The sequence below is a fragment of the Protomyctophum parallelum genome (assembly GCF_964188405.1).
Source record: "Protomyctophum parallelum genome assembly, chromosome: 21".
Taxonomy (NCBI): Eukaryota; Metazoa; Chordata; class Actinopteri; order Myctophiformes; family Myctophidae; genus Protomyctophum; species Protomyctophum parallelum.
Window position 1 is genome coordinate 3,699,219 of NC_139713.1, and position 26,097 is coordinate 3,725,315.

Sequence of the window (26,097 nt, forward strand, 5' to 3'; positions counted from 1 at the left end):
TCCTTCCATGCCGCCCTGAACGTGGAGCGCCCTACCAACAGTCATGACAAAGGGTGACTCCTTAAAACCCTCTTTCAGAACCGCTCTAAAATAAAAGTGCGCCTACAGGTGGCTGCAAATTGGAACTGCAGGCCCCTGTAAAAAAGTCTAAGCTTATCCTATGAAAATGGCCACCCCTTTGTTTGCAAAATTCTATTCTCTGCCAATCACATGTTTTTACTTTTTTCTTTTTTTTTTGGTGCAACCACTCCAAGGAACAGCAATGTCCGTGTTCACCTATGTGACGTTAACCTACCTACCTATGTGACTACCTATGTGACGTTAACCTACCTACCTATGTGACGACCTATGTGACGTTAACCTACCTACCTATGTGACGACCTATGTGACGTTAACCTACCTATGTGACTACCTATGTGACGTTAACCTACCTACCTATGTGACTATGAGCACCAGTATGACTATGAGTACCAGTAGGGGTGCTGACAGAGAGAGAGAGAGAGAGAGAGAGAGAGAGAGAAGGGGAGGGGGAGAGAGAGAGAGAGAGGGGAGTTGCACCACTCAGTTCACACAGGTGTGAATTTTTTTCATCACTTTTTTTGTGTTTTTACACTACATGGCTGCAGCTATTGATTGTCCTATACCGCACAGATTATTGTATCGCTAGCAACACTGCAGAGCTCAAGAACCTGATTCTAGAAAGGAGCAGAGCCTTAGATATAGACAGAGTTACGCAAACTGCTTTCACTTCATGGGGCTTCAGTCCAATGGAGGCTCTCCTACATAGACTTCTATTGGCTTCAGTCCAATGGAGGCTCTCCTACATAGACTTCTATTGGCTTCAGTCCAATGGAGGCTCTCCTACATAGACTACTATTGGTCACATCATGGGGCTTCAGTCCAATGGAGGCTCTCCTACATAGACTCCTATTGGTCACTTCATGGGGCTTCAGTCCAATGGAGGCTCTCCTACATAGACTCCTATTGGTCACTTCATGGGGCTTCAGTCCAATGGAGGCTCTCCTACATAGACTTCTATTGGTCACTTAATGGGGCTTCAGTCCAATGGAGGCTCTTCTACATAGACTTCTATTGGTCACTTCATGGGGCTTCAGTCAAATGGAGGCTCTCCTACATAGACTTCTATTGGTCACTTCATGGGGCTTCAGTCAAATGGAGGCTCTCCTACATAGACTTCTATTGGTCACTTCATGGGGCTTCAGTCAAATGGAGGCTCTCCTACATAGACTTCTATTGGTCACTTAATGGGGCTTCAGTCCAATGGAGGCTCTCCTACATAGACTTCTATTGGTCACTTCATGGGGCTTCAGTCAAATGGAGGCTCTCCTACATAGACTTCTATTGGTCACTTCATGGGGCTTCAGTCAAATGGAGGCTCTCCTACATAGACTTCTATTGGTCACTTAATGGGGCTTCAGTCCAATGGAGGCTCTCCTACATAGACTCCTATTGGTCACTTCATGGGGCTTCAGTCCAATGGAGGCTCTCCTACATAGACTTCTATTGGTCACTTAATGGGGCTTCAGTCCAATGGAGGCTCTCCTACATAGACTTCTATTGGTCACTTAATGGGGCTTCAGTCCAATGGAGGCTCTCCTACATAGACTTCTATTGGTCACTTCATGGGGCTTCAGTCCAATGGAGGCTCTCCTACATAGACTTCTATTGAGAATGGGGACAACCGACTGGGACGAGTCCCGGACCGGAAGTTGGCAGAAATGTATTGGACTCAGGGCAACAGCCCAGCTTTAATGATCTTAAATTAGATTGTTTTGTAGTAATAGTACAACATAAACATTAAAGAGACTTTAGTTGTTGCTGTACAATACAGTCATGTTGCACACATGCTTAAAATAGCTCTTATTTTGCGCCGCCCTCGTTGAAAACCAACTCCAGCTTGTCTCAGTTCAGTTCAGGCTGAATGAACAGCGCTCGAGCGCTCGGTTTCTGCCCCCTCAATGTCGTAACTCTTTAGATGGCTCTCTACAGTACACACACACACACACGCACACACGCTACATATTGTCGCATCACGGGACATCATCAAATTTGGTATGACAGGACGTTCTATATGTTTAGCCCTGCCCCTATTTCTGCCTCTGCCCATGCACGATTACATAGTGGCACACAGGGGATGGCACAGCGCTGGGTATAAAATGTGGCATCTGGACAAAGGGTTTAGACAGAGGAGAGAACACATACAGGCATGAGGGTTTCTCTAGACACACACCTCCTGTACTTGACCTTGATGATGTCGTTGTTCCCTCCAGTCTCTGCTTTGTCTTCCTCCCCTAACTCCTGTGAGTTGCAGGCACAGTTTGATCTCAACAGAGTGTACGGGGCTGGGCACCTGGTCCTGGGCGGCCTGTTCACTATACACTCCTTCTCTGTCTTCCCCGAGCTGTCTTTCACCGCCAGGCCACAGGACCCCACGTGCTATGGGTGAGTATGCTATGGGTGAGAATGCTATGGGTGAGTATGCTATGGGTGAGTATGCTATGGGTGAGTATGCTATGGGTGAGTATGTATGGGTGAGTATGTATGGGACGCTAAAGAGTTATCCTAAAGATACTTTTATAAGGGATGTTATTCAATGTTTACTCCTCATTTCAAGTATCGCACAATGATGAACAAACGGCAAGCATGCGAACAGGGAACTTGTTTTGATAGTTCCAGTGGATTCTCTGATTGATTGATTGATTGAAGTATTTAATAATTAACAGTATGCCGAATGGATGCATTTCAAATGAAAGCACAACTCTGTACAAAGACTGTTACTGTGGACGATAAAGAATTACACTGGTTTACAACAGGGTCCACCTTCTGTTACTGTGGACGACACACTGGTAAAGCATTACACTGGTTTACAACAGGGTCCACCTTTTTCAACGCATCAGAACATTTAGATATGCACAAATATACACTAAACAGGGGAAAAAAACATACATTAAGGGGAAACGCGGGTGGTGGGGGGGGGGGAGATTTTACTGATTATCTGAGTTCTACAACAATAAACATTCATGGTGTAAAAGTGACATGTTTTGTGTGTTATAGATTTGACGTGGAAATGTTCCGGTACGCCCAGACCATGGCTTTCGCCATCGCCGAGATCAACGGCAGCCCCAGCCTGCTGCCCGACGTCGCCCTGGGATACAGTCTCTACGACACCTGCTACTCGCTCGGAGTCGCGTTCCGCGCAGCGTTGTCGTTGGTCAGCGGCAGAGAGGAGCGGATTCGATTGGACGAGAGCTGCGCCGGGTCGCCTCCAGTGCTCGGTATCGTGGGCGCCGATTCCTCGACACATTCTATCGCCACCTCTAGTGTTTTAGGTTTGTACAGAGTGCCCCTGGTAAGTTTGATTGATTGATTGATTGATTGATTGATTGATTGGTGTATTGAACATAAATGTAACAGCAACAGAGTTCATTCAAGTACTCTATTACTCTACTATAGAAAGAAAATAAATAAATCAAGTGACAGACATAATCATAACAGCAGAATTGCCAGCCTCTGTCATTTAACACGCCCTGCTCCAAAAAGGAACCTCCTTAAACAAACAGTTATGTATCGATCAATATCATTTTGGAACATGTTACCGCCTCACATTAACATAACACAAAATAAATTATCTTTCAAATATGCTTTAAAGGAACACTTGCTACAGCTGACCACATGACCATAATGTTATTCTCATTGTGTTGCATTTACTTTTATAGAATAAATTGTAATCATGTATTGTCATGTATTTAATTACCGTATGTATTTTTTGTATGTATTTTATATGGACCCCAGGAAGATTAGCTGTCGCCCCGGCGTCAGCTAATGGGGATCCATTCAATAAACAAATGACATAAAGAACAACATAATTTAATATCATCAATTACAACAAAGAAATCTAAATCATTTCAGCTCGCTGCTTGAATCCCATGGTACCATCACCACTTTTTGACGTGCTTCATTTTGGTTATAACGATGTTGTGTTGTTCCTGTTTGAAATAATTAGCCCACTCATAATAGGCAGTGCATGTGAGCAGAGAGGGCAGGTGTTGTTGCTTTTTATTTTAGGGTGCGGCAGGTCTTCTTCAACATAGTGCATTTGTGTTGGAGGTTTGAATCTCTGCCCATAAGGCTGAAAGTAGGAAATATGAACCAGAGTCAACAATGTGGGGAAACTCAGTGTTAACTAAATGCCTCACTGGCCTCAAAATACTATACTCTTTTACATGTTTGAAGTGTGAAATAAGTGTACATGCTTTGAACATGCTTGAATACAGTATGTTAACATATAGCTCCTTATGCTATATTCTTAGTTAGATAAGAGATAGGGCCGTGTGTGGTAGAAATTGCATTGTATTTGTAGCAGCGAGCGAAATCTATACACAAGTATTAGTGAGTGATTTTGAGCAGAGCACGGAATAATGTATTTGGGCAGTGAGGCGTATACAGTAGGTTTTAATTACATAACAGATGTTTTGTGCCTCTCGCAGGTGAGTTACTGTTGTTGTTGTTGTTACAGGTGAGTTACTGTTGTTGTTGTTGTTGTTGTTTTGTTGTTGTTGTTACAGGTGAGTTACTATGCCATGTGTTCCTGTCTGAGTGACAAGGATAAGTACCCGTCCTTCTTTAGAACCATTCCAAGTGGGGCCTTCCAGGTACATTTCTCCAGACAAAGTATTATGTTGGCATAATATCAAGCAGTACATTTCCCACTGACACACATGACAAAATAAAATAGTCCCTCGAGTGCAGGGGTGTCCAAATGCTTTTAAAATTATTGGAAGTATTTAAGTCATAACAAGTCATACAGTGTACAAATATCAATATAACAATAGCAGTATCAATATTTGTTGTTGTCAGTGTAGCCAAATGTAAGTCACTCGGTTTTTTTTCCCAGGCTTTTTTCTCACATGCACTGCATGGCTATTATTTTTACAGTTTAATCATTTGTATTATACAGTATATATTTTTTATTTTCTTTCATTTCTTTTCTTCTTTTTTTCAAATGGCAGTGTAGTCAATAGTAACCAGATGTTAAAAGGTCTCTACAAATGTGTAATTACAATAAATATGCTATACTTTCACCTCTAGAGAATGAAACAACACAAGGAACAAGCCGTTTATATAGGAATATATATATATATATATATATATATATATTGAGAAATAGCCTATTTGTGCAGGTCAATTTCAAAACACTGACTATACTGGTGGGCCATTAAAAACAAACAAACAAATAAGTAAACAAGCAAGCAAACAAACAGGAAGGAGTCCAGATATAAAATCTGCCCCACCAGGTGCGCGCTATGCTCCAGATTCTGCGGCGGTTCCGTTGGACCTGGGCTGGACTGCTGATAGGCGACGACGCCTACGGCCGCAACGCCGCCCGCATCTTCCAGTCCGAGCTGCACGACGGCGGCGCCCGCTCTGGTTCTGGTTGTCTGGCCTACCTGGAGGTGCTGCCCTGGGACAGCGACCCGGCGGAACTCCAGAGGATCGTCACCGTGATGAAGACCTCCACGGCCCGCGTGGTCGTGGTGTTTGCGTACGGGATCCATATGATCAACCTGTTGCAGGAGGTTCGGCTCGGGGGGGGGGGGGGGGTTGATACGTGGGAATTTAGGGATTCATAAGGCTGTCTTGGTCCGACTTGGTGTCGAACATTGATGTAACAGACCCGGCAGTTTTATTTTAGATTATATTGTTAATGTATAATATTTCTTTATATAACTTATGTTTCTGGGAAGTTTATACTGTAGCAGTGGTTCCCAAAGTGGGGTCCGGGGACCCCCAGGGGTCCTTGAGGGAGTTCCAGGGGGTCCCCAGCTAAATGATAGTTTGGAACCAAAATGGACCCTTATGGGTCTGTAACTCTGAGAGTGTACACATGGAACCAAATGGACCCTTATGGGTCTGTAACTCTGAGAGTGTACACATGGAACCAAATGGACCCTAATGGGTCAATTTGGTTCCATTTGTACACTCTCAGAGTTAAATTAACATTGATTTTACAATATAAATTGGGGGTCCCAGAGATAGAAATGCCATTAAATGGGGGTCCGTAGACTAATGCATGTCAAACTGGGGGTCCTTGAAATTAAACCAGTTGAGAATCACTGCTAGAGCATAACGAATAACAAATCTTGTTATGGGGGGGGGGGGGAGGTCCTTGGCATATCTCTGCAAATGGGGGTCCGTGGGCTGATTAGTGACAATTTGGGGGTCCTTGACGTGAAAAGGTTTGGGAACCAGTGGTTTATAGAACACTGGCTTATAGCTGTGCCATTTGCCTTTCTATATAATTATTACTAATCCATTATTTGCCCAACAACACACTCAACAGGTGGTGAAGCAGGAGGTGAGCGGTCTGCAGTGGGTAGCCGATGTGTGCTGGAGCACAGACCCCAACCTCCAGACGCCTGGCCTCATGCCCTACCTGGGAGGAGCGCTGGGCATCGCGGTCCGCCGCGGAGAGATACCAGGTCTCAAGGACTTCTTGTTAAAAATACACCCTGACAATGACCCTGGCAACAGCCATGAACATAGCATAGTGAGTCCCACAGTATATGTTCTTATAGTTCTTGGAGTAAAGTATCAGCATATCCCCTAAAGTTTGACACACATGCTTATTAGTCTATACCAGGGGGGCAGTCAGCCAGATATTTCGTGAAGCCTCATTTGAAATCGGTAGTTCATATAATGGCCTGTTGTGGCGCTGGACTGGACCCAAAAAGCCCCATAGCTCCATAGAGGCCCATGTATTTTGGCCCAACTTCACCTAGACTGTATTACCTTAATAAACATGGTCATGAATACTTTCTTCTTCCAGTCACTAGTTTAAAGTCTCATTTCTAATGTCATAATATTATTTTTGGAAAATTATGGTCCCATTAATTAAAAAAATGACCATAAAGTCGCGTATGTTCTGAGGGGCGTGGCTACCGTTACAGTCTATGATCGGGATTCCCCTCCCACTCAAGAGTCTTCTCCTCCCACTCGAGTCAAAATAAAAACCAACAGAGAAGAAGGGGGGGAAGTCCCGCCTCGTTGTCTGGGCAGCCAATGACCAGCTGGTACAAAACGGAGCCAGCCAATGGCCAGCTGGTACCAAACGGATCTAGAAAGATGGCGACTTACATCAGGAATTAACATATTATTACAGGCTTCATTTTACGTTCATGTTAGACCCGGGGAACGCTTTGTCCATTATGTTTTACAGTCTATGTGGTCTATACTGGAATTTTCATGAACCCAGAAATGGTGATTAGTACAAACTTTTATGATATAAATGTTATCTATAGGCCTAATGGATGAAATTAAGCTTGGCTGCTAAAAGTTGCACGTTGAGCAATTTGAGTAATTAGCATAATATGTGACCATATACCATTAACATCATTCATTTCATCATTCTATAAGTATAGCCTGTGACATGTCAAACTAAGGGGTTTTCGTCATTCTGAATCCATTCCAAGCATTAGTTTTGCACAAAAAAACACTCTTTGGGCTAAAAACGCCGTTATAATCACAAATGTGATGAGGTCAGCACATTTGGGCAGGTGCTACTTAAGTTGTAGCTACTCCTACAGTTTTCAGGTTTTTTTATGTTATATTATGTAAAGTCGACTTCATATAGGGAATCATGTGCTTGCATTTTGCTTAACAATATTATGGTTTGTAATTTAATTGATATTACGGTAATTTAGGCTAAAATGTCACCTGGCCGTGTGTTGAAACACAGTCCGGCCCTTGACTTCTACCAATTTCTTTATTTTTAGTTTGACATCCCTGTGTCTTCATTGTGTTTCTTTAGGTGAGGCAGTTTGACATCCCTGTGTCTTATTTTGGCCCACCGTGTATTTGAGTTTGACATCCCTGTGTCTTCATTGTGTTTCTTCAGGTGAGGCAGTTTGACATCCCTGTGTCTTATTTTGGCCCACCGTGTATTTGAGTTTGACATCCCTGTGTCTTCATTGTGTTTCTTCAGGTGAGGCAGTTTGACATCCCTGTGTCTTATTTTGGCCCACCGTGTATTTGAGTTTGACATCCCTGTGTCTTCATTGTGTTTCTTCAGGTGAGGCAGTTTGACATCCCTGTGTCTTCATTGTGTTTCTTCAGGTGAGGCAGTTTGACATCCCTGTGTCTTCATTGTGTTTCTTTAGGTGAGGCAGTTTGACATCCCTGTGTCTTCATTGTGTTTCTTCAGGTGAGGCAGTTTGACATCCCTGTGTCTTCATTGTGTTTCTTTAGGTGAGGCAGTTTGACATCCCTGTGTCTTCATTGTGTTTCTTTAGGTGAGGCAGTTTGACATCCCTGTGTCTTCATTGTGTTTCTTCAGGTGAGGCAGTTTGACATCCCTGTGTCTTCATTGTGTTTCTTCAGGTGAGGCAGTTTGACATCCCTGTGTCTTCATTGTGTTTCTTTAGGTGAGGCAGTTTGACATCCCTGTGTCTTCATTGTGTTTCTTTAGGTGAGGCAGTTTGACATCCCTGTGTCTTCATTGTGTTTCTTCAGGTGAGGCAGTTTGACATCCCTGTGTCTTCATTGTGTTTCTTCAGGTGAGGCAGTTTTGGGAGCAAACATTTCGGTGTAAATTTGCGCCCCTTCCACCAGAGTGGGTGCATGCAGGTGGAAGGGTGTGTAGTGGACAAGAGGACCTGGCGACATCAGGAACTACCCTTTTCGATGTGTCTAACCTCAGGCTAGAGTACAATGTGTACAAGGCTGTGTACGCTCTGGCCCACGCCCTCCATGCCATGCTGCAGTGTGTCCCAGGAAGAGGGCCTTTCCCTGGGCACAGCTGTGCCACTCTGCAGACCATAAAGCCATGGCAGGTGGGATATATGACTCCACAGTTTACCTATAACCATATGTATAGTTTGAATCCAACTTAAGGCCTATGCATAGTCTGGATCTTCGGTGGTGAGGTGACCACGGCTCCGGGGGTGAGGTGACCACCGCATTCTCTCTTTTCTCTTACACGTACCGCTTGATACTAACTGTAGTAATGTTTGAAGCAGTAACACAGTTCCACGGAAGCCTTAGTATGTGAAGGCCATTATTTTACTATGCTGCTGTCCAGAAAATGAATGCTGCCCCCTGAGTCAACGTTGAATAGTCCATATAGACAGAGGCTTCGACATAATAGAGTTCAATACTAAATACTAACTATTTAATACAATTCCTGTCAATGTAACTGTCGTGTATATATTGTATACATTTTTATGTATCGTCATAGCTTGTTTATTACTTGGAAAAGATCAACTTCACCACATCATTTGGTGATCGTGTGTATTTTGATGAAAATGGGGATTCTTTACCAACCTATGATGTCATGAACTGGGCGTGGCTCCCTGACGGAAGCGTACAGGTTCACAGTGTGGGCATGGTCAAGAAAACGGCCTCCGCTGGTGAAGAGCTCATCCTCGATGAAGAGCGGATCTTCTGGAACTTTGAATACAAAAAGGTAACTTTTATTGCATCCTTATGTATAACTATAATGTCAAGCTCATGCCTGAAATGCAATTTAGTTCACACTGAGCATTGATCATTGCTACTGTGCCCTGTAGCCTCCTCGGTCGGTGTGCAGTGACAGCTGTTCCCCTGGAACCCGCATGGCCAGAAGGAAAGGAGAACCTGTCTGCTGCTTTGACTGCATCGCTTGCTCTGAGGGAGAGACCAGCAATGAGACTGGTAGGTTTAAATCATGTATACAATGTGCGGTTACTTACAATGACTTTAAAAAATACATAATAATAATCTTTCCATCCAATGATACTGGTATACTTGTCTGTAATGTCAGACTCCACAGAGTGCACCAGTTGTCCAGAGGACTTCTGGTCCAGTCCCCAGCGTGACCACTGTGTCCCTAAGATCATGGAGTTCCTCTCCTACCACGAGGCCCTGGGTATCTCCTTGACAACCATCTCATTGGTAGGCACACTTATCTGTGCCATTGTCCTGGGAATCTTCATCTATTATCGAAACACACCCATGGTGCGCGCCAACAACTCAGAACTCAGCTTCCAACTTTTGCTTTCACTCAAACTCTGTTTCTTGTGTTCACTTCTGTTCATTGGCCGTCCCAGGGTCTGGACTTGTCAGCTGAGGCATGCAGCATTCGGGATCAGCTTTGTGCTGTGTGTCTCATGTATCCTGGTAAAGACTATGGTGGTGTTGGCTGTGTTCAAGGCCTCCACGCCTGGGGGTGCAGACATCATGAAGTGGTTTGGTCCTATGCAGCAGAGAGGAACAGTCCTGGTTCTTACTTCCATCCAGGCAATAATCTGCACAGTCTGGCTTGTGTCTGCCTCACCAACTCCTCATAAAAACACTCAATACCACAATGATAAGATTGTCTATGAGTGTGATGTTGGATCAACAGTTGGTTTTGGAGTGTTGTTAGGTTACATTGGTTTACTGGCACTCCTCAGCTTCCTCCTAGCATTCATGGCACGGAATCTTCCAGACAACTTCAATGAAGCAAAGTTAATCACGTTCAGCATGTTGATCTTCTGTGCCGTGTGGATAGCCTTCATCCCAGCATATATCAGCTCTCCAGGCAAATATGCAGATGTAGTGGAGATATTTGCTATCTTAGCGTCTAGTTTTGGCATTCTGGTGGCGCTGTTTGGACCAAAGTGTTATATAATCCTTTTGAAACCCGAGAAAAACACCAAGAAGTCCATCATGGGTCGAGGTGCCGTCAAGACATAGAAACACACATTCAATGTCAAAATTATGTTTCTCTGTCTGCAATTTATACCAATAATACCAAGTGCATAATTTAATGTTTTATTGCTGGTAACTAGAGTTGCTGCGATCATGTTTTTTGCAATTTAGGCATTTAGCAGACGCTCTTGATCCAGAGCGACTTACATTTAAGCAAAAACAAAGCATGGCATACATCACATGATGTAAAACATGAATCGTGTATAAGCTAAGAATGTACGTATCTATGTCAACTATACATACTATACTATATTATATGTTATACAATATACATGTGTACTATAAAGTGCTATGACTACATAAAATGCAATTCTAGTGCTGTCTACGTAACGAGCTATAAATCTGTCTAAAATACTATCTAAGTTGACATAAGTCGACATGTTCTACATGTTTCATGTAAAACACAATGAAACATCTTATACAAGGCCTCTACCTATGTCAAACACATTGAAACATTGTACAAGAAATATAGTTTATCCAGAATACATGATTGCAGTATATAAAACAAGAACAACAAAAAACAACATTAGAATACTTGGTTAGCTACAGTACTTAGTACTACACTACTAATAGAAAAGAAGAGATGATACAAAGACATATATAATTAAGTGATCTGGTCAATTAAGTGGGTCCTAAATGTATGTTTTAATGAAGTAGAATTTGATGAGATTGCTGGTTGTGGTTGTCCAGAACCGCCCCAGAAAGGCCTCTTCCCGGGCTCTGGACCAGGCTCCATATATGGACATCATAATTATCTGACATCACAACACTCCATATTTGGGCATGCCTGACACAGAACTCCATTATATAAGAACTAGAAAAAGTGCCCCTCAGGGAACATGCAGGTCTCCACCCGGCCAGGTCAGGTTGTGGCCTCCTGGTGGCGCTATAATAGGACAGGTCTCCACCCGGCCAGGTCAGGTTGTGGCCTCCTGGTGGCGCTATAATAGGACAGGTCTCCACCCGGCCAGGTCAGGTTGTGGCCTCCTGGTGGCGCTATAATAGGACAGGTCTCCACCCGGCCAGGTCAGGTTGTGGCCTCCTGGTGGCGCTATAATAGGACAGGTCTCCACCCGGCCAGGTCAGGTTGTGGCCTCCTGGTGGTGCTATAATAGGACAGGTCTCCACCCGGCCAGGTCAGGTTGTGGCCTCCTGGTGGCGCTATAATAGGACAGGTCTCCACCCGGCCAGGTCAGGTTGTGGCCTCCTGGTGGCGCTATAATAGGACAGGTCTCCACCCGGCCAGGTCAGGTTGTGGCCTCCTGGTGGCGCTATAATAGGCCAAAGTGAAAAAAGGGTGCCATTTGTTCTTACGCCTTTGATGCAGGCAATTGGATGATTTGAGGCATTTTGTTCCAAAAATGTGTTTAGCAACAATCCACCTGTTGGTGGCGCTATATCAGGCCAATGTGAACAGGGTGGGATATATTCCTCAGCCTAGTAGGAAAGTGTGTGAAAGATTTCACGTAAACTGCACGCTGCGTTCATGATTTGAGGCTTTTTGTTCAAAACGGGCCAATCCTGCAAACTAGGCCTAAAGTAGCCTATGTGTAAAGAGCCTGTTGTGCTATTAACTCATTTTGGATTAAAAAAAAACAACTAAAATACATAGTTTTTCTCCTCTGGTGAAAAGCTGGAGGTTTGCGCGGTGGCAGGCTCTCAAATCTGGTCACATAGATTCATGTAAATAATGTAGATTGTGGATATGAAGCAGGTTTTTTAGTGCAACACATCTGCGTTATACAGTATATGCGTTATTTGTAGAGCTGGGACTCGATTAAAAAAATTAATCTAATTAATCAGAGGCTTTGCGATTAATTAATCTAGATTAATCGCATTTTAATCGCATATCATTATTTGACCCGAGAACAGTGAGAAAGCAATTTTTTCAAATGGATTTTGGTATACTAGTGAATCAATGAATAGTGAATACATAAGTTTAAGCAATAAAACATTGTTTTTGCAGTAATAGGGGTAATAATTCTTTATTGAATAATTACACACAACTGTGCTGTAATCCACGCTACCATCGGATAAACTGTCCAGTGACAACGTTCCGCGGTGAAAAAAATAGTGCGATTAAAATGCGTTAATCTTTTTTAATGCATTCATTTTTCTGTAGTTAATTAATCGTAATTAATCGCAATTAGTCCCAGCCCTAGTTATTTGTATATGTTAGTTTATTTGCCCGGACCTGAGTGCAGGGATCTTGGGCTGGTCCCATGCTCACTTTTATTTTCATTCATTTCATTTTAAGGCGTGGGTATTTAAAATATTTAATATGATTATTCAGAATGTTGTTATGTATATATAACATTCTAAGAAATATTACACACATACTGTAGAGCTGGTAAATGGTGCATTTATTTATATAGCACTTTTATCCAAAGCGCTTCACACAAACTGTGCATTACATTCACCCATTCACACACATTCATACAGCAATGGTGGAGGAAACCATGCAAGGCGCCACAATTTTACAATTTACAATTTAGGCATTTAGCAGACGCTCTTAATCCAGAGCGATTTACAATAATCAAGAACAAAAGCATGGGAATACATCACAAAAGCATTTATCATAAAACATGCGTAAGCTAAGAAAGTAACAGTGGAATATCTATATTATGAGACTATACATATAAACTATATATATACTACTATGCTATACATACGTACTATGGCGTGCTATGACTATATACAATGCAATTATAGTGCCGTCTACATAACATGCTATAAGTCTGTATCAGATGCTATCTAAGTCTACAGAAATGCTATCTAAGGGGGTGGGGTAAGTGCTATGGGCCATGATGGAGTCTGAAAAGGTGGGTTTTCAGACTACGGCGGAAGATTGGGAGTGATGCTGCAGTTCTGACTGCAATGGGAAGTGCATTCCACAGTTTTGGCCACCAACCTGCAGTCCTGCACAACGGGAGCAATTAGGGGTTCAGTGTCTTGCTCGAAGACACTCAGGGCCCTATTTTCCTTACCTACAGCATAGAGTGGGTGAATAGTTGTCGCTGTCACCCCACGGTGAGATAGTGTCATTGACATTCCTACTGTATGCTTAGCCCTGCCCCTATACTTCTGGCACTGCCCCCAGAGGTTTGTTGTGAAAGACTGCGTATGTATGGTGGCCCGGGGGATGGCATAGCACCGTGTATAAAACATGAACCAAATGGACCAAAGGACCTGGGTTAGACAGAGGTGGACATGCATACAGGCATGAGGGCTTCTCTAGACACACACCTGTTGTACTTGACCTTGATGTTGTTCTCTTCAGTCTCTGCTGTGTCTTCCTCACCTAATTCCTCCTCCTCTTGTGAGTTGCAGGCACAGTTTAATAATCTCAACAGAATGCACAAGACCGGCGACTTCATTCTGGGTGGCTTGTTTTACATCAACCTGTATCCCGTCTACCCTGAGATGTCATTCACCTCCAAGCCACAGGACCCCTCCTGCTACGGGTGAGTTTAGCCTGATCACACACACCTCCAAGCCACAGGACCCCTCCTGCTACGGGTGAGTTTATAGCCTGATCACACACACCTCCAAGCCACAGGACCCCTCCTGCTACGGGTGAGTTTATAGCCTGATCACACACACCTCCAAGCCACAGGACCCCTCCTGCTACGGGTGAGTTTAGCCTGATCACAGACACCTCCAAGCCACAGGACCCCTCCTGCTACGGGTGAGTTTATAGCCTGATCACACACACCTCCAAGCCACAGGACCCCTCCTGCTACGGGTGAGTTTATAGCCTGATCACACACACCTCCAAGCCACAGGACCCCTCCAGTTTTAACATCGAAGGCTTCAGATGGGCCCAGACCATGGTTTTTAGATAACATAGCATGTTACTGTTATAGTTTTAACATCGAAGGCTTCAGATGGGCCCAGACCATGGCTTTAAGATAACATAGCATGTTACTGTTATAGTTTTAACATCGAAGGCTTCAGATGGGCCCAGACCATGGCTTTAAGATAACATAGCATGTTACTGTTATAGTTTTAACATCGAAGGCTTCAGATGGGCCCAGACCATGGCTTTATTATTATTATGTGTGTTATAGTTTTAACATCGAAGGCTTCAGATGGGCCCAGACCATGGCTTTAAGATAACATAGCATGTTACTGTTATAGTTTTAACATCGAAGGCTTCAGATGGGCCCAGACCATGGCTTTAAGATAACATAGCATGTTACTGTTATAGGTTTAACATCGAAGGCTTCAGATGGGCCCAGACCATGGCTTTAAGATAACATAGCATGTTACTGTTATAGGTTTAACATCGAAGGCTTCAGATGGGCCCAGACCATGGCTTTATTATTATTATGTGTGTTATAGGTTTAACATCGAAGGCTTCAGATGGGCCCAGACCATGGCTTTATTATTATTATGTGTGTTATAGTTTTAACATTGAAGGCTTCAGATGGGCCCAGACCATGGCTTTCGCCATTGCCGAGATCAACGGCAGCCCCAGCCTGCTGCCCAACGTCACCCTGGGATACAGTCTCTACGACACCTGCTACTCACTCGGAGTCGGATATCGTGCGGCGTTTTCGATGATCAGTGGCAGAGAGGAGCGCTTTGAAATGGACCAGAGATGCTCCGGGTCGCCTCCGACGCTGGGAATCGTGGGTCCCGATTCCTCAACGAACGCCATCGCTATCTCTAAAATATTAGGTTTGTACAGAGTGCCCCTGGTAAGTTCCACAGCCCAACCCAGTTTTATCATCACCGATTGTATATATCTCTGCTGTCGGGAAGATATACCACCTAACTCCAAAATGTTCAGGAAATCATGAAATTAAGAAAACCATATATTTTTTTAAAACAAAGCAAATACAGCCTCATCAAAGTTGGTGCTGTGACTTTATATTATTGTCAATTACTTCCATGAGAGGGAGAGAGGTGGTGGAGTTAGCTGCTTTAGCAGACAGTTTGAGTGTACAATGGAGTTAAGAGGTTTTGTCCCAAGCGCTATGCTTTCCATTGGTTCAATACTTTTGAAACAATAGCACTGATTTATGCAAAAAGAAAAAAGGTAACGTGGTGTCCTCCCGACAGCATGGTTAATGGTATATTATTTGTTGTTTACAGATCTAAAACACAATAAACAATGTACTGTATAATATACTCCTTTTATAACTTTATAGACGGACTATATTTTCTTTCATTTGAGCGTACAGTGTAGAGGACACAGACATTGAATGTAGGGTGCCGCGCTATGAGCCTGTAGATCTGCTCTCTTTGCTGCGGCCGGGTGCTCAGGAGGTTAGAGTGCAGTGCGTGTTAAACATTGATGCTTTGCCCTGAAACTAAAGAGTCAGGCTGGCATCGAGGTCTACAATGTGGGTTTTTTTGTATTGTGTCTTTTATTTTAACGGGAGGGGAGATGTAACCTCTTTGATGTCATAATCAGAATGTTACATGCATTATAACACACAGTGGATTTTTATCATTTCTGTGTAATCCACAAAGTTGCCTCGTTTATTCCTGTATGTTTATTGATCCAAATGAAAATGCGGATAGATTTACTCTGACCGACACCGACAATATCAATATGTGCTTCTCCGACCCACTTCATTAAATTCTATTTCATTTGGAGCAGTGAGCTAAATCTATACAGCAGCGATGACAATTTAGGCATTTAGCAGACGCTATTAATCCAGAGCAATTTACAGTAAGCAAGAACGACACATGGTAATACATCACGTGCATAGAAATATATCTGAATAGAATATATCTGCACATTGAAACCAACTAGACATTATATAATGATATAGAATGCCAGGTCAATAATGACATGGCATCTGTCTACACATGCATGCTGTCGATATTATGAGTGATTTTCTTTTTTAGGGATGTACCGATTGAGACATTTTGGCCGATATAATTAATGGCTGTTATATGGCCGATAACCAATTGTCGATATGATCTCATTCTGTATATATAATACATAATACATAATACATATAATACAAAATATAATAATTTTGGCCAGTCTGAAAAAAAGGTTTATAAACACTGAATTTGAACACCTCTTTATTCCAACACTATAGGGATGCTCCGTTATTGAAGTGTTGGCCCACATCCCAACATAAACAGCTTGAATGTAGTATTCTTATTTCAAAATGTTCCAACTTGTTGACTCTTTTGAAAGCTTAACGCAGAAAACATTTCATCAGCCCTTCGACTTAGTCTTCATCATCACAACAGGCATTTTTCAGGGATTTTTATTTATTTCTCAACATAATTATTATGAAATAAAATATCTGCTAAAACCGATATGTTATTTTACCGATACCGATTACCGATATTATATTGGTTTAACCCATTTTGGCCTGACGTCAACATTTTGAAAAATGTATTCTTTTTTTTCTGAAAAACCTCATGTTTCTATATCAGTGGTTCTCAATATTTCATGTCAAGGACCCCAAAAAAATTTCTATAATTGGCCACGGACCTCCCTCACATGCTGCCCGGTCTGCTGGCCAAATGTGTCGAATAGAAACGTGCAGGTATTATTATTATTATTATTATTACAGGACAACGTGTCGTGGTTGCCTCTTGCAGGTGAGCTTCTATGCCATGTGTTCCTGTCTGAGTGACCGGAAACAGTTCCCGTCTTTCTTCAGAACAACCCCGAGTAACGCCGTCCAGGTGAACCTCTATGGACAATAGATCTATATCGTTGCTATCACGTAGTATTAGATCTATAGATCTAGCGTTGCTATCACGTAGTACTATAGGGCATTCACTTCTAGTCATTTGTAATAGTTGACTAGTTGCCTAGTTTACTAGTCCACTAGTTGTTTAACCCATTCTGACCTGAGATCAGATTCATACGAGGTTTCCGCCGGACACACACTGGTCTGATGAACCCATTCTGACCTGAGATCAGATTCTAAAAATGTCAGTCGCTCTTCGATTTTTCAAAAATAGCAGACCTACAAGCTCGTATCGCGCCACTCGGTGGCGCGATATGAGCTTGTAGATCTGCTATTTTTAAATAGCTAAAGCATAACATGATGCTGACACCAAAATGGGTGCCCGGTCAGAATGGGTTAACTACCTATTATGTAAAAAGGAGAAAAAAAATGGAAATAAATATTTGTACATTTAAAAAACTGTGTACATTGGTGACTGTAACTATAATCTACCTGATCTTGAGGCCTACAAAATCGTTTTTTTACTAAAGGAAAGGAAAGGTTTTATGTTTATGTTTACCCTGCAGGGTAACTAGACTAAGCTCAAGAACTTGTTTACAGCCAGGCCCTGCTCATAGAACATTTCATGGTAGAGGCACTTCAGCGGTGGTAATTTTAACGTGCCGGTCCGGGGATACGAACTAGCGACCTTCCAATATCAAGGCCGCTCCGCAAACGGCAACCCCCCCCCAAATAGCAGACCTATACAAGCTCGTAGCGGCACTCTGTGCCGCGCTATGAGGTTGTAGATGTGCTATTTTTCAATAGCTAAAGCATAACATAATGCTCAACACACCAAGAGGTGTGTTAAGCCACCCAAAAATGGCTTAATGCCCTATGCAGTATAGTTCATGTACTGTACACACATTACACGTTACAAAAACCTCCTCTATAGGCAGTGAGATATTGATACAGAATATCATCGCTCATTTGCTTGTGTATGTGTTACTGCTGGAGAGCAAATCTACAGTATGTACAGTATAGCATTGTGAATATTCAGTATTTAAGTCCGACGTCATTTTGTAGTGTTATGTCACGTCCGGGTCCAAGTGGCACCAGCTCCCGTCCGCATCTCATTGTAAATAGAATATCTAAATGCGTGAATCTTTTTACAGTGACGTTATTTTTCAGAAAGGAAGCCATTGACGGTTAAAATGGGTCTTAATGCTTCCAACTCGAGTAGAATTATTAATGTTTTGTTCCAGTGTCCATGACAAAGAAAATATATGATGTGGAGACAATAAAGACTATTATTATCATTATTATTGAACGTGGTAACAGTACATTTTCTCAGTACAATATTTCGGGGGCATATTTAGAATGTGTGCAGGCTTGAGTATGTTAGTTGACACAATAAAATAAAATGGCGATAGTATCCAGTGTGGGGCAGACGGCCTGTCACAGCCAGATTTGGGAGAGCAGCGCAGCTTTGTTGTTGCGAGGAAAGCGGTAAAATTTGACTTTCATGGTTGTTTTCGTCTCAGATTTAGTCCGACGGAGCGTCACAGTATAACTCTATGGGGACACAAAAGCAACACAAAAGTAGGACCCGGAAGTATCTCAGGAGGGGGCGCTCACGTCACGGCTAAAATACTGAATAGCCTCAGCACTTACAGTACATCCCTCCGTTCTGTATCCAGGCGCGGTCTATACTCCAGATCATGAGGCGCTTTGAGTGGACCTGGGTAGGATTCCTGTTCATGGACAATGACTATGGCCACGACTACGCCCGGATCTTCCAGACGGACCTGGCCCAGTCCGGTCTGGGTTGTCTGGCCTACCTGGAGGTGCTGCCCTGGGGCCACGAGCAGTCGGAGCTCCGGAGGATCGTCACCGTGATGAAGACCTCCACAGCCCGCGTGGTCGTTCTGATCGTATACGGGAGCTATTTGGTGAACCTCATGAAGGAGGTTAGGGCCTTTTGCTTCATGTCCACTTAACCCATTCTGACCTGAGATCAGATTCATACGAGGTTTCCACTGGACAGACACTGGTCTGATTAACCCATTCTGACCTGAGATCAGATTCATACGAGGTTTCCACTGGACAAACACTGGTCTGATTAACCCTGTATAAACACCAATAGTTTAATTAATGAATGAATGAATTGTTCTTTTTTATGTTATTTTTTCACCTAAACGTCATCATCTGTGTTCATTGCAATGACATTAAGGTCATGATATTTGCATATAAATACCCCCAACAGAGGCTCAAATTCACACAAATTAAAAATATTTGGACTCAATTTTTAACAATTTTCAACCTATGACCTTTGACTTTTAACCCTGATAAAAGACCCCTAAAACCCCACGAAGAAGAAGAAGCGCTTCAGGTTCTTCTGACGCGTCATGCGCGCGACAGTGTGCCTGTACTGATTAGGAGTGCATTTTTGAATCATTGCAAATTAATGCCATTTAGTCACTTTCATAGCTTACATTACATTTTTAAATTCAGCTATGAAAGTAATTAAATTGCATTGCAATGAATACAAATAAGTTAAATGTTAAATGATCAACATTTCCGTTTATTTCTTTTGCCTTTTATCGCAATACTTATCTGCAGAAAAAAAATGAATCTCATATCACTGCTATAACGAATAATTAGATATTGTTATATAAATAACGACAGTATTGTCTTGCTTATGAACTACAGTGTAGGACGCGCTTGGTGGATTTTAGCTGTGCTCATTATTTACATTTCCTTTTCAAACACAACCGACAGGTGGTGAAGCAGAATCTAACGTAATCTTAACGTAATCTAACAGGTGGTGAAGCAGAATCTAACGTAATCTTAACGTAATCTAACAGGTGGTGAAGCAGAATCTAACGTAATCTTAACGTAATCTAACAGGTGGTGAAGCAGAATCTAACGTAATCTTAACGTAATCTAACAGGTGGTGAAGCAGAATCTAACGTAATCTTAACGTAATCTAACAGGTGGTGAAGCAGAATCTAACGTAATCTTAACGTAATCTAACAGGTGGTGAAGCAGAATCTAACGTAATCTTAACGTAATCTAACAGGTGGTGAAGCAGAATCTAACGTAATTTTAACGTAATCTAACAGGTGGTGAAGCAGAATCTAACGTAATCTCAACGTAATCTAACAGGTGGTGAAGCAGAATCTAACGTAATCTGAACGTAATCTAACAGGTGGTGAAGCAGAATCTAACGTAATCTCAACGTAATCTAACAGGTGGTGAAGCAGAATCTAACGTAATCTTAACGTAATCTAACAGGTGGTGAAGCAGAATCTAACGTAATCTTAACGTAATCTAACAGGTGGTGAAGCAGAATCTAACGTAATCTTAACGTAATCTAACAGGTGGTGAAGCAGAATCTAACGTAATCTTAACGTAATCTAACAGGTGGTGAAGCAGAATCTAACGTAATCTTAACGTAATCTAACAGGTGGTGAAGCAGAATCTAACGTAATCTTAACGTAATCTAACAGGTGGTGAAGCAGAATCTAACGTAATCTTAACGTAATCTAACAGGTGGTGAAGCAGAATCTAACGTAATCTTAACGTAATCTAACAGGTGGTGAAGCAGAATCTAACGTAATCTTAACGTAATCTAACAGGTGGTGAAGCAGAATCTAACATAATCTTAATGTAATCTAACAGGTGGTGAAGCAGAATGTAACGGGTCTGCAGTGGATCACAAACGAGCCTTGGACCGCTTACGTGGGACCCCAGAATCCTCACTTCACTCCGTCACTAGGGGGCACCCTGGGTCTGGCCATCCACCGTGGAGAGATACCGGGTCTCAGGGAGTTCTTGTCGGAAGTGCACCCTGAACAGGACCCTGACAACAGCCATGAGAATACCTTAGTGATTATTTCATTCAATTTAGTATTTATAAGCTGCCATCTTATTTCAGTCTATTATTATTATTAATAATAATATTATAGTTATTCATGTACTTTGTCATAATGGTGTTTGTCTCTTGTTTCTTGCGTACATTCATTCAAAGTTTCTGAATCGTGTTTTCACCTTCAGGTGAGGCAGTTTTGGGAGCAAACATTTCGGTGTAAATTCGTGCCCCTTCCGCCAGAGTGGGTGGACGCTGGTGGAAGGGTGTGTAGTGGACAGGAGGACCTACAGACAGCAGAAACCACCCTGTTGGATGTTTCTGACCTCAGGCCAGAGTACAATGTGTACAAGGCTGTGTACGCTCTGGCCCACGCCCTCCATGCCATGCTGCAGTGTGTCCCAGGAAGAGGGCCTTTCCCTGGGCACAGCTGTGCCACTCTGCAGACCATAAAGCCATGGCAGGTGGGACATATGTTTCTAGATCAATTTGACCATTGGACACATTGGTCAAAATTAATAAATGAAAGAAAAACCTAGCAGGGTGAAAACGGTATTACTTAATTGTCTTAGTGGTGGTGATGTACGTGTGGCACTAATATGATTTGCCTGAGTGACATTCTTCAGTGTTAAAGCAGAGAGAGGGTGTAAGCACACTTGGGCTTCCATGCGCGGCAAAAAGCCGCTCGTGGCAGGCGTCTTTTCCTGGTTTTTAGACAGCTCAGTGGATGCAAATGAAGCTCCACCCACGCGGCGGCAGAATGCCGCATCGGCCAGATTCACGGAAGCGCTTGCCCCACGCGGCATTCTGCCGCGTGGGTGAAGCTTCATTTCCATCCACCAGGTGTCTAAAAACCCGGAAGAGATGCTATACAGTGTGCCTGCACTGACAGCAAACGAGTCCAGCGGGATGGCATGGTCATTATTCTGAGCACACTACAGAATTGACCATACCATGGTCAGTATTCTGTACATTAGGCCTAAGCAAAAGTTTGTTGCTCCTCCTTTTTGCTGTAGCTTGTGCATTACCTGGACAAGATCAACTTCACCATGGAATTCGGCGAACAAGTATTATTTGACGAGAATGGTGACCCATTACCAATCTTTGACGTCATAAACTGGGTGTGGCTCCCCGATGGAAGCACAACGGTTCTCGCAGTAGGCGTGTTCAGGAATTCAGATTCTGCGGGCGAAGAACTCATCCTTGAGGAAGACCAAATCGTCTGGAACTTTGAACCCAAAAAGGTAACGGCTTTCTAACGAATTGTGGACCTCATAATTTAAATGTAATACAGCTTAGACTGAGTTTGATTACAGTTTGTTTCCCCTGTAGCCTCCTCGGTCGGTGTGCAGTGACAGCTGTTCTCCTGGAACCCGTGCGTCCAGAAGGAAAGGAGAACCTGTCTGCTGCTTTGACTGCATCGCTTGTTCTGAGGGAGAGATCAGTAATGAGACTGGTTGGTTTAAATCATGCATAGCTATACAGTATGTACAGTGGATTCTCTTTAGAATGACAATGTGCTTCTAATCTTGTCATTTTTGTCAGACTCCACAGAGTGCACCAGTTGTCCAGAGGACTTCTGGTCCAGTCCCCAGCGTGACCACTGTGTCCCTAAGATCATGGAGTTCCTCTCCTACCACGAGGCCCTGGGTATCTCCTTGACAACCATCTCATTGGTAGGCACACTTATCTGTGCCATTGCCCTGGGAATCTTCATCTATCACCAAAGCACACCCATGGTGCGCGCCAACAACTCAGAACTCAGTTTCCTTCTGTTGATGTCACTCAAACTCTGTTTCTTGTGTTCACTTCTGTTCATTGGCCGTCCCAGACTCTGGACTTGTCAGCTGAGGCATGCAGCATTCGGGATCAGCTTTGTGTTGTGTATCTCCTGTATCCTGGTAAAGACTATGGTGGTGTTGGCTGTGTTCAAGGCCTCCAAGCCTGGGGGTGCAGACATCATGAAGTTGTTTGGTGCCATGCAGCAGAGAGGAACAGTCCTGGTTCTTACTTCCATCCAGGCAATAATCTGCATAGCCTGGCTTGTGTCTGCTTCACCAACTCCTCATAAAAACACTCAATACCACAATGATAAGATAGTCTATGAGTGTGCGGTGGGATCAACAGTTGGTTTTGGAGTGTTGTTAGGTTACATTGGTTTACTGGCACTCCTCAGCTTCCTCCTAGCATTCATGGCACGGAACCTTCCAGACAACTTCAACGAAGCAAAGTTAATCACGTTCAGCATGTTGATCTTCTGTGCCGTGTGGATAGCCTTCATCCCAGCATATATCAGCTCTCCAGGCAAATATGCAGATGCAGTGGAGATATTTGCTATCTTAGCGTCTAGTTTTGGCATTCTGGTGGCGCTGTTTGGACCAAAGTGTTATATAATCCTTTTGAAACCCGAGAAAAACACCAAGAAGTCCATCATGGGTCGAGGTGCCGCCAAGACATAGAAACACACATTCAATGACAAATCGGTTTCTCTGTGCGTATTTGACAATAATAAGTGTATGTTATATTGCTGATAAACTTCATAGTAGTAGATTTTGTTTTCCACCAGATTAAACTAAAAGCAGTAATCCTGTGAGAGATGCAAACATGTATTATCTATACTGCAACGTTTATAAAACTTGAATTACCGTCCCTTACATTTGGTGATTTCAGACCCACAGTATGCGGGCCATTCCATTTTATTGCGACCATAATAGGTCACAGTTTACCATGAAAACATGCATCTCGTGTCCGTCACGCCTTGTGACACGCTCCATAATATATTATGACCAATACAGAATTCATTCCATATGTTGTTCTGACCTAATCAAACCCTGTACACTCAAGACATGCTCCATATATGGCGTGTGTCATGGAGAAGACTGGATCAAATCACCAGATTCATAGTTCAACTCAACTGCTTCTTAACTGTGTCGTATTAAGAAGCCCATTTTTTCACCCATTATCTAATGTAATCCTGGGCACTACATTCCTTCTGCCAAACCGGGCAGAGCAACGGACTGACCTCATACTGACGTACACGAGGAGGCCAAGCTGCTTCTTTTCACCTGACAGGGGGGAGTTTCCCTGGTTGGACGTAGCGCGTGGAAGGAACACGTTATTCCGACCAGTTCCTTTCCCCTCCATCAGGTGCCCCGGCTGGCCAGGGGGAGGCAGTTTAGAGACCAGGATTACTGCATGTTTTTTTGTGAGGGTACCTACCCTATAGGGTACACGGGGAGTACATGTGAGGGTACCTACCCTATAGGGGACACGGGTAGCACATGTGAGGGTACCTACCCTATAGGGGACACGGGGAGAACATGTGAGGGTACCTACCCTATAGGGGACACGGGGAGCACATGTGAGGGTACCTACGCTATAGGGGACACAGGGAGAACATGCACACTCCACACATGGGCCCTTTCGCCAACACCACCACTGGTCCATTATAACTACTAGCCCTTACCCGTTGTGAGATATTTGCCCCCCCTTGTGGCCGTGTGGGGTACTGCGCCCGGTGCGTTTTTAATTCACTAATAAATTCATTAATAATCATTAATGTGTCAAATCAAAAAAAGGGCTTCGTTACGCCCTCCATATTCATATGGTCAATGCCTGTGTGAAAAGTGGGAGCGATTGGTGCAGGCAATGAGGAGCTACGGCTCTGACACTACGGCTCTGACACACAGACAGACATTGTTAGAATTATAGTATGATGATGATGATGATGATGATGATGATGATGATAATAGCCAGTAACCCTAACCTCACACCAACCCAACGTTTTTGGTATTATCGGGACGTCAGAATAATTAGCCGTTGCATATCGGGCAGCTCCCTGGGCATGACGGCGATCGGTAAACGGGATGAACCGGTTTTCAATGTCCTTGTTGTTCTGTCTGAGTCTGGGACAATGACAATGTGTTGGAGGAAGGCAGGGCGAGAACACAGTTATAGACCTACTATTATACAGGTTTAATGTTTGTTTTCAGTTCAATGTTTGTTTTAATAACGCCATTGACAATGAAGGGAACATTTATGTCATCTTGTCCCTAACACAAACATTAAATGCCATTGACAATATAAGATAATTGAATGTTCGTTTTGTCACCGTTTGTTTAACATCACCTTTACATCACCTATAATCATAGCAACATGGGTTAGAATTTAGATGATAAGAGAGCCCCTCACTTCACACGGCTGAGGCACTGCATGCATTTACTTACAAGTGTAAGTAAATGCATTACTTTTCAGGAGTCCAATTAAAGAAATGCGGATCTACAGTACAAGCTTTGACGAGATTGACTATTTTTGTGTGAGCCAGGCGTTAAGAGGTTTCTGCACAGAAGTATAATTATGCAAGGAGGCCCTCTGGAGTGAGTGTGTGGTACTGCCCTCTGGAGTGACCGTGTGATACTGCCATGCACATACTGTACACGTGTGAAGAAATGTATATCCAGTCAGGTAGGAGTATTGAAAGAAAATGAAACGTATCATAGCCTATGGGTGATAACAAGGGAATATATTGGTTAAAATATGGTTGAATATTTAGCCCCGACATGTACAGAAAATATGTTTTGTTTTGAGCATGTGGGGACAAAAGCATGCTATCAATAGTTCCAGGAAGTGAGTTACCAGGAACATCTATATAAGAGTAGACTACATGAGGTGAGGCGGCCATTTTAGGTATATTAGAAGGAGTGTTTGGTGTTGGTTTGTGAAAGAAACTCTTTCTTTTAAGGCCAATATACTGAACCATAGTCAAAGATTGATAAACCACAGAAACCGGCCGGGAAACCATGAGATCTGGAAGCAGAAAAGTTTGGTCAA

General features: G+C 43.1%; 1 protein-coding gene across 1 annotated transcript; it reads left to right on the forward strand.

Moving 5' to 3' along the window:
- Positions 1-1,692: 1,692 nt before the first annotated feature.
- Positions 1,693-23,726, forward strand: LOC310878599 (vomeronasal type-2 receptor 1-like; the record flags this gene model as incomplete). Its single annotated transcript, XM_083792952.1, has 19 exons — positions 1,693-1,729; positions 2,292-2,463; positions 3,076-3,370; positions 4,587-4,673; positions 5,316-5,597; positions 6,362-6,568; positions 8,574-8,849; positions 9,254-9,481; positions 9,585-9,708; positions 9,818-10,719; positions 14,077-14,210; positions 15,176-15,449; positions 17,323-17,409; positions 19,115-19,366; positions 21,081-21,219; positions 21,511-21,731; positions 22,284-22,511; positions 22,600-22,723; positions 22,813-23,726. The coding sequence occupies 19 exons, from the start codon at positions 1,693-1,695 to the stop codon at positions 23,724-23,726; spliced, it is 4,983 nt and encodes a 1,660-aa protein (XP_083649078.1).
- Positions 23,727-26,097: the final 2,371 nt, after the last annotated feature.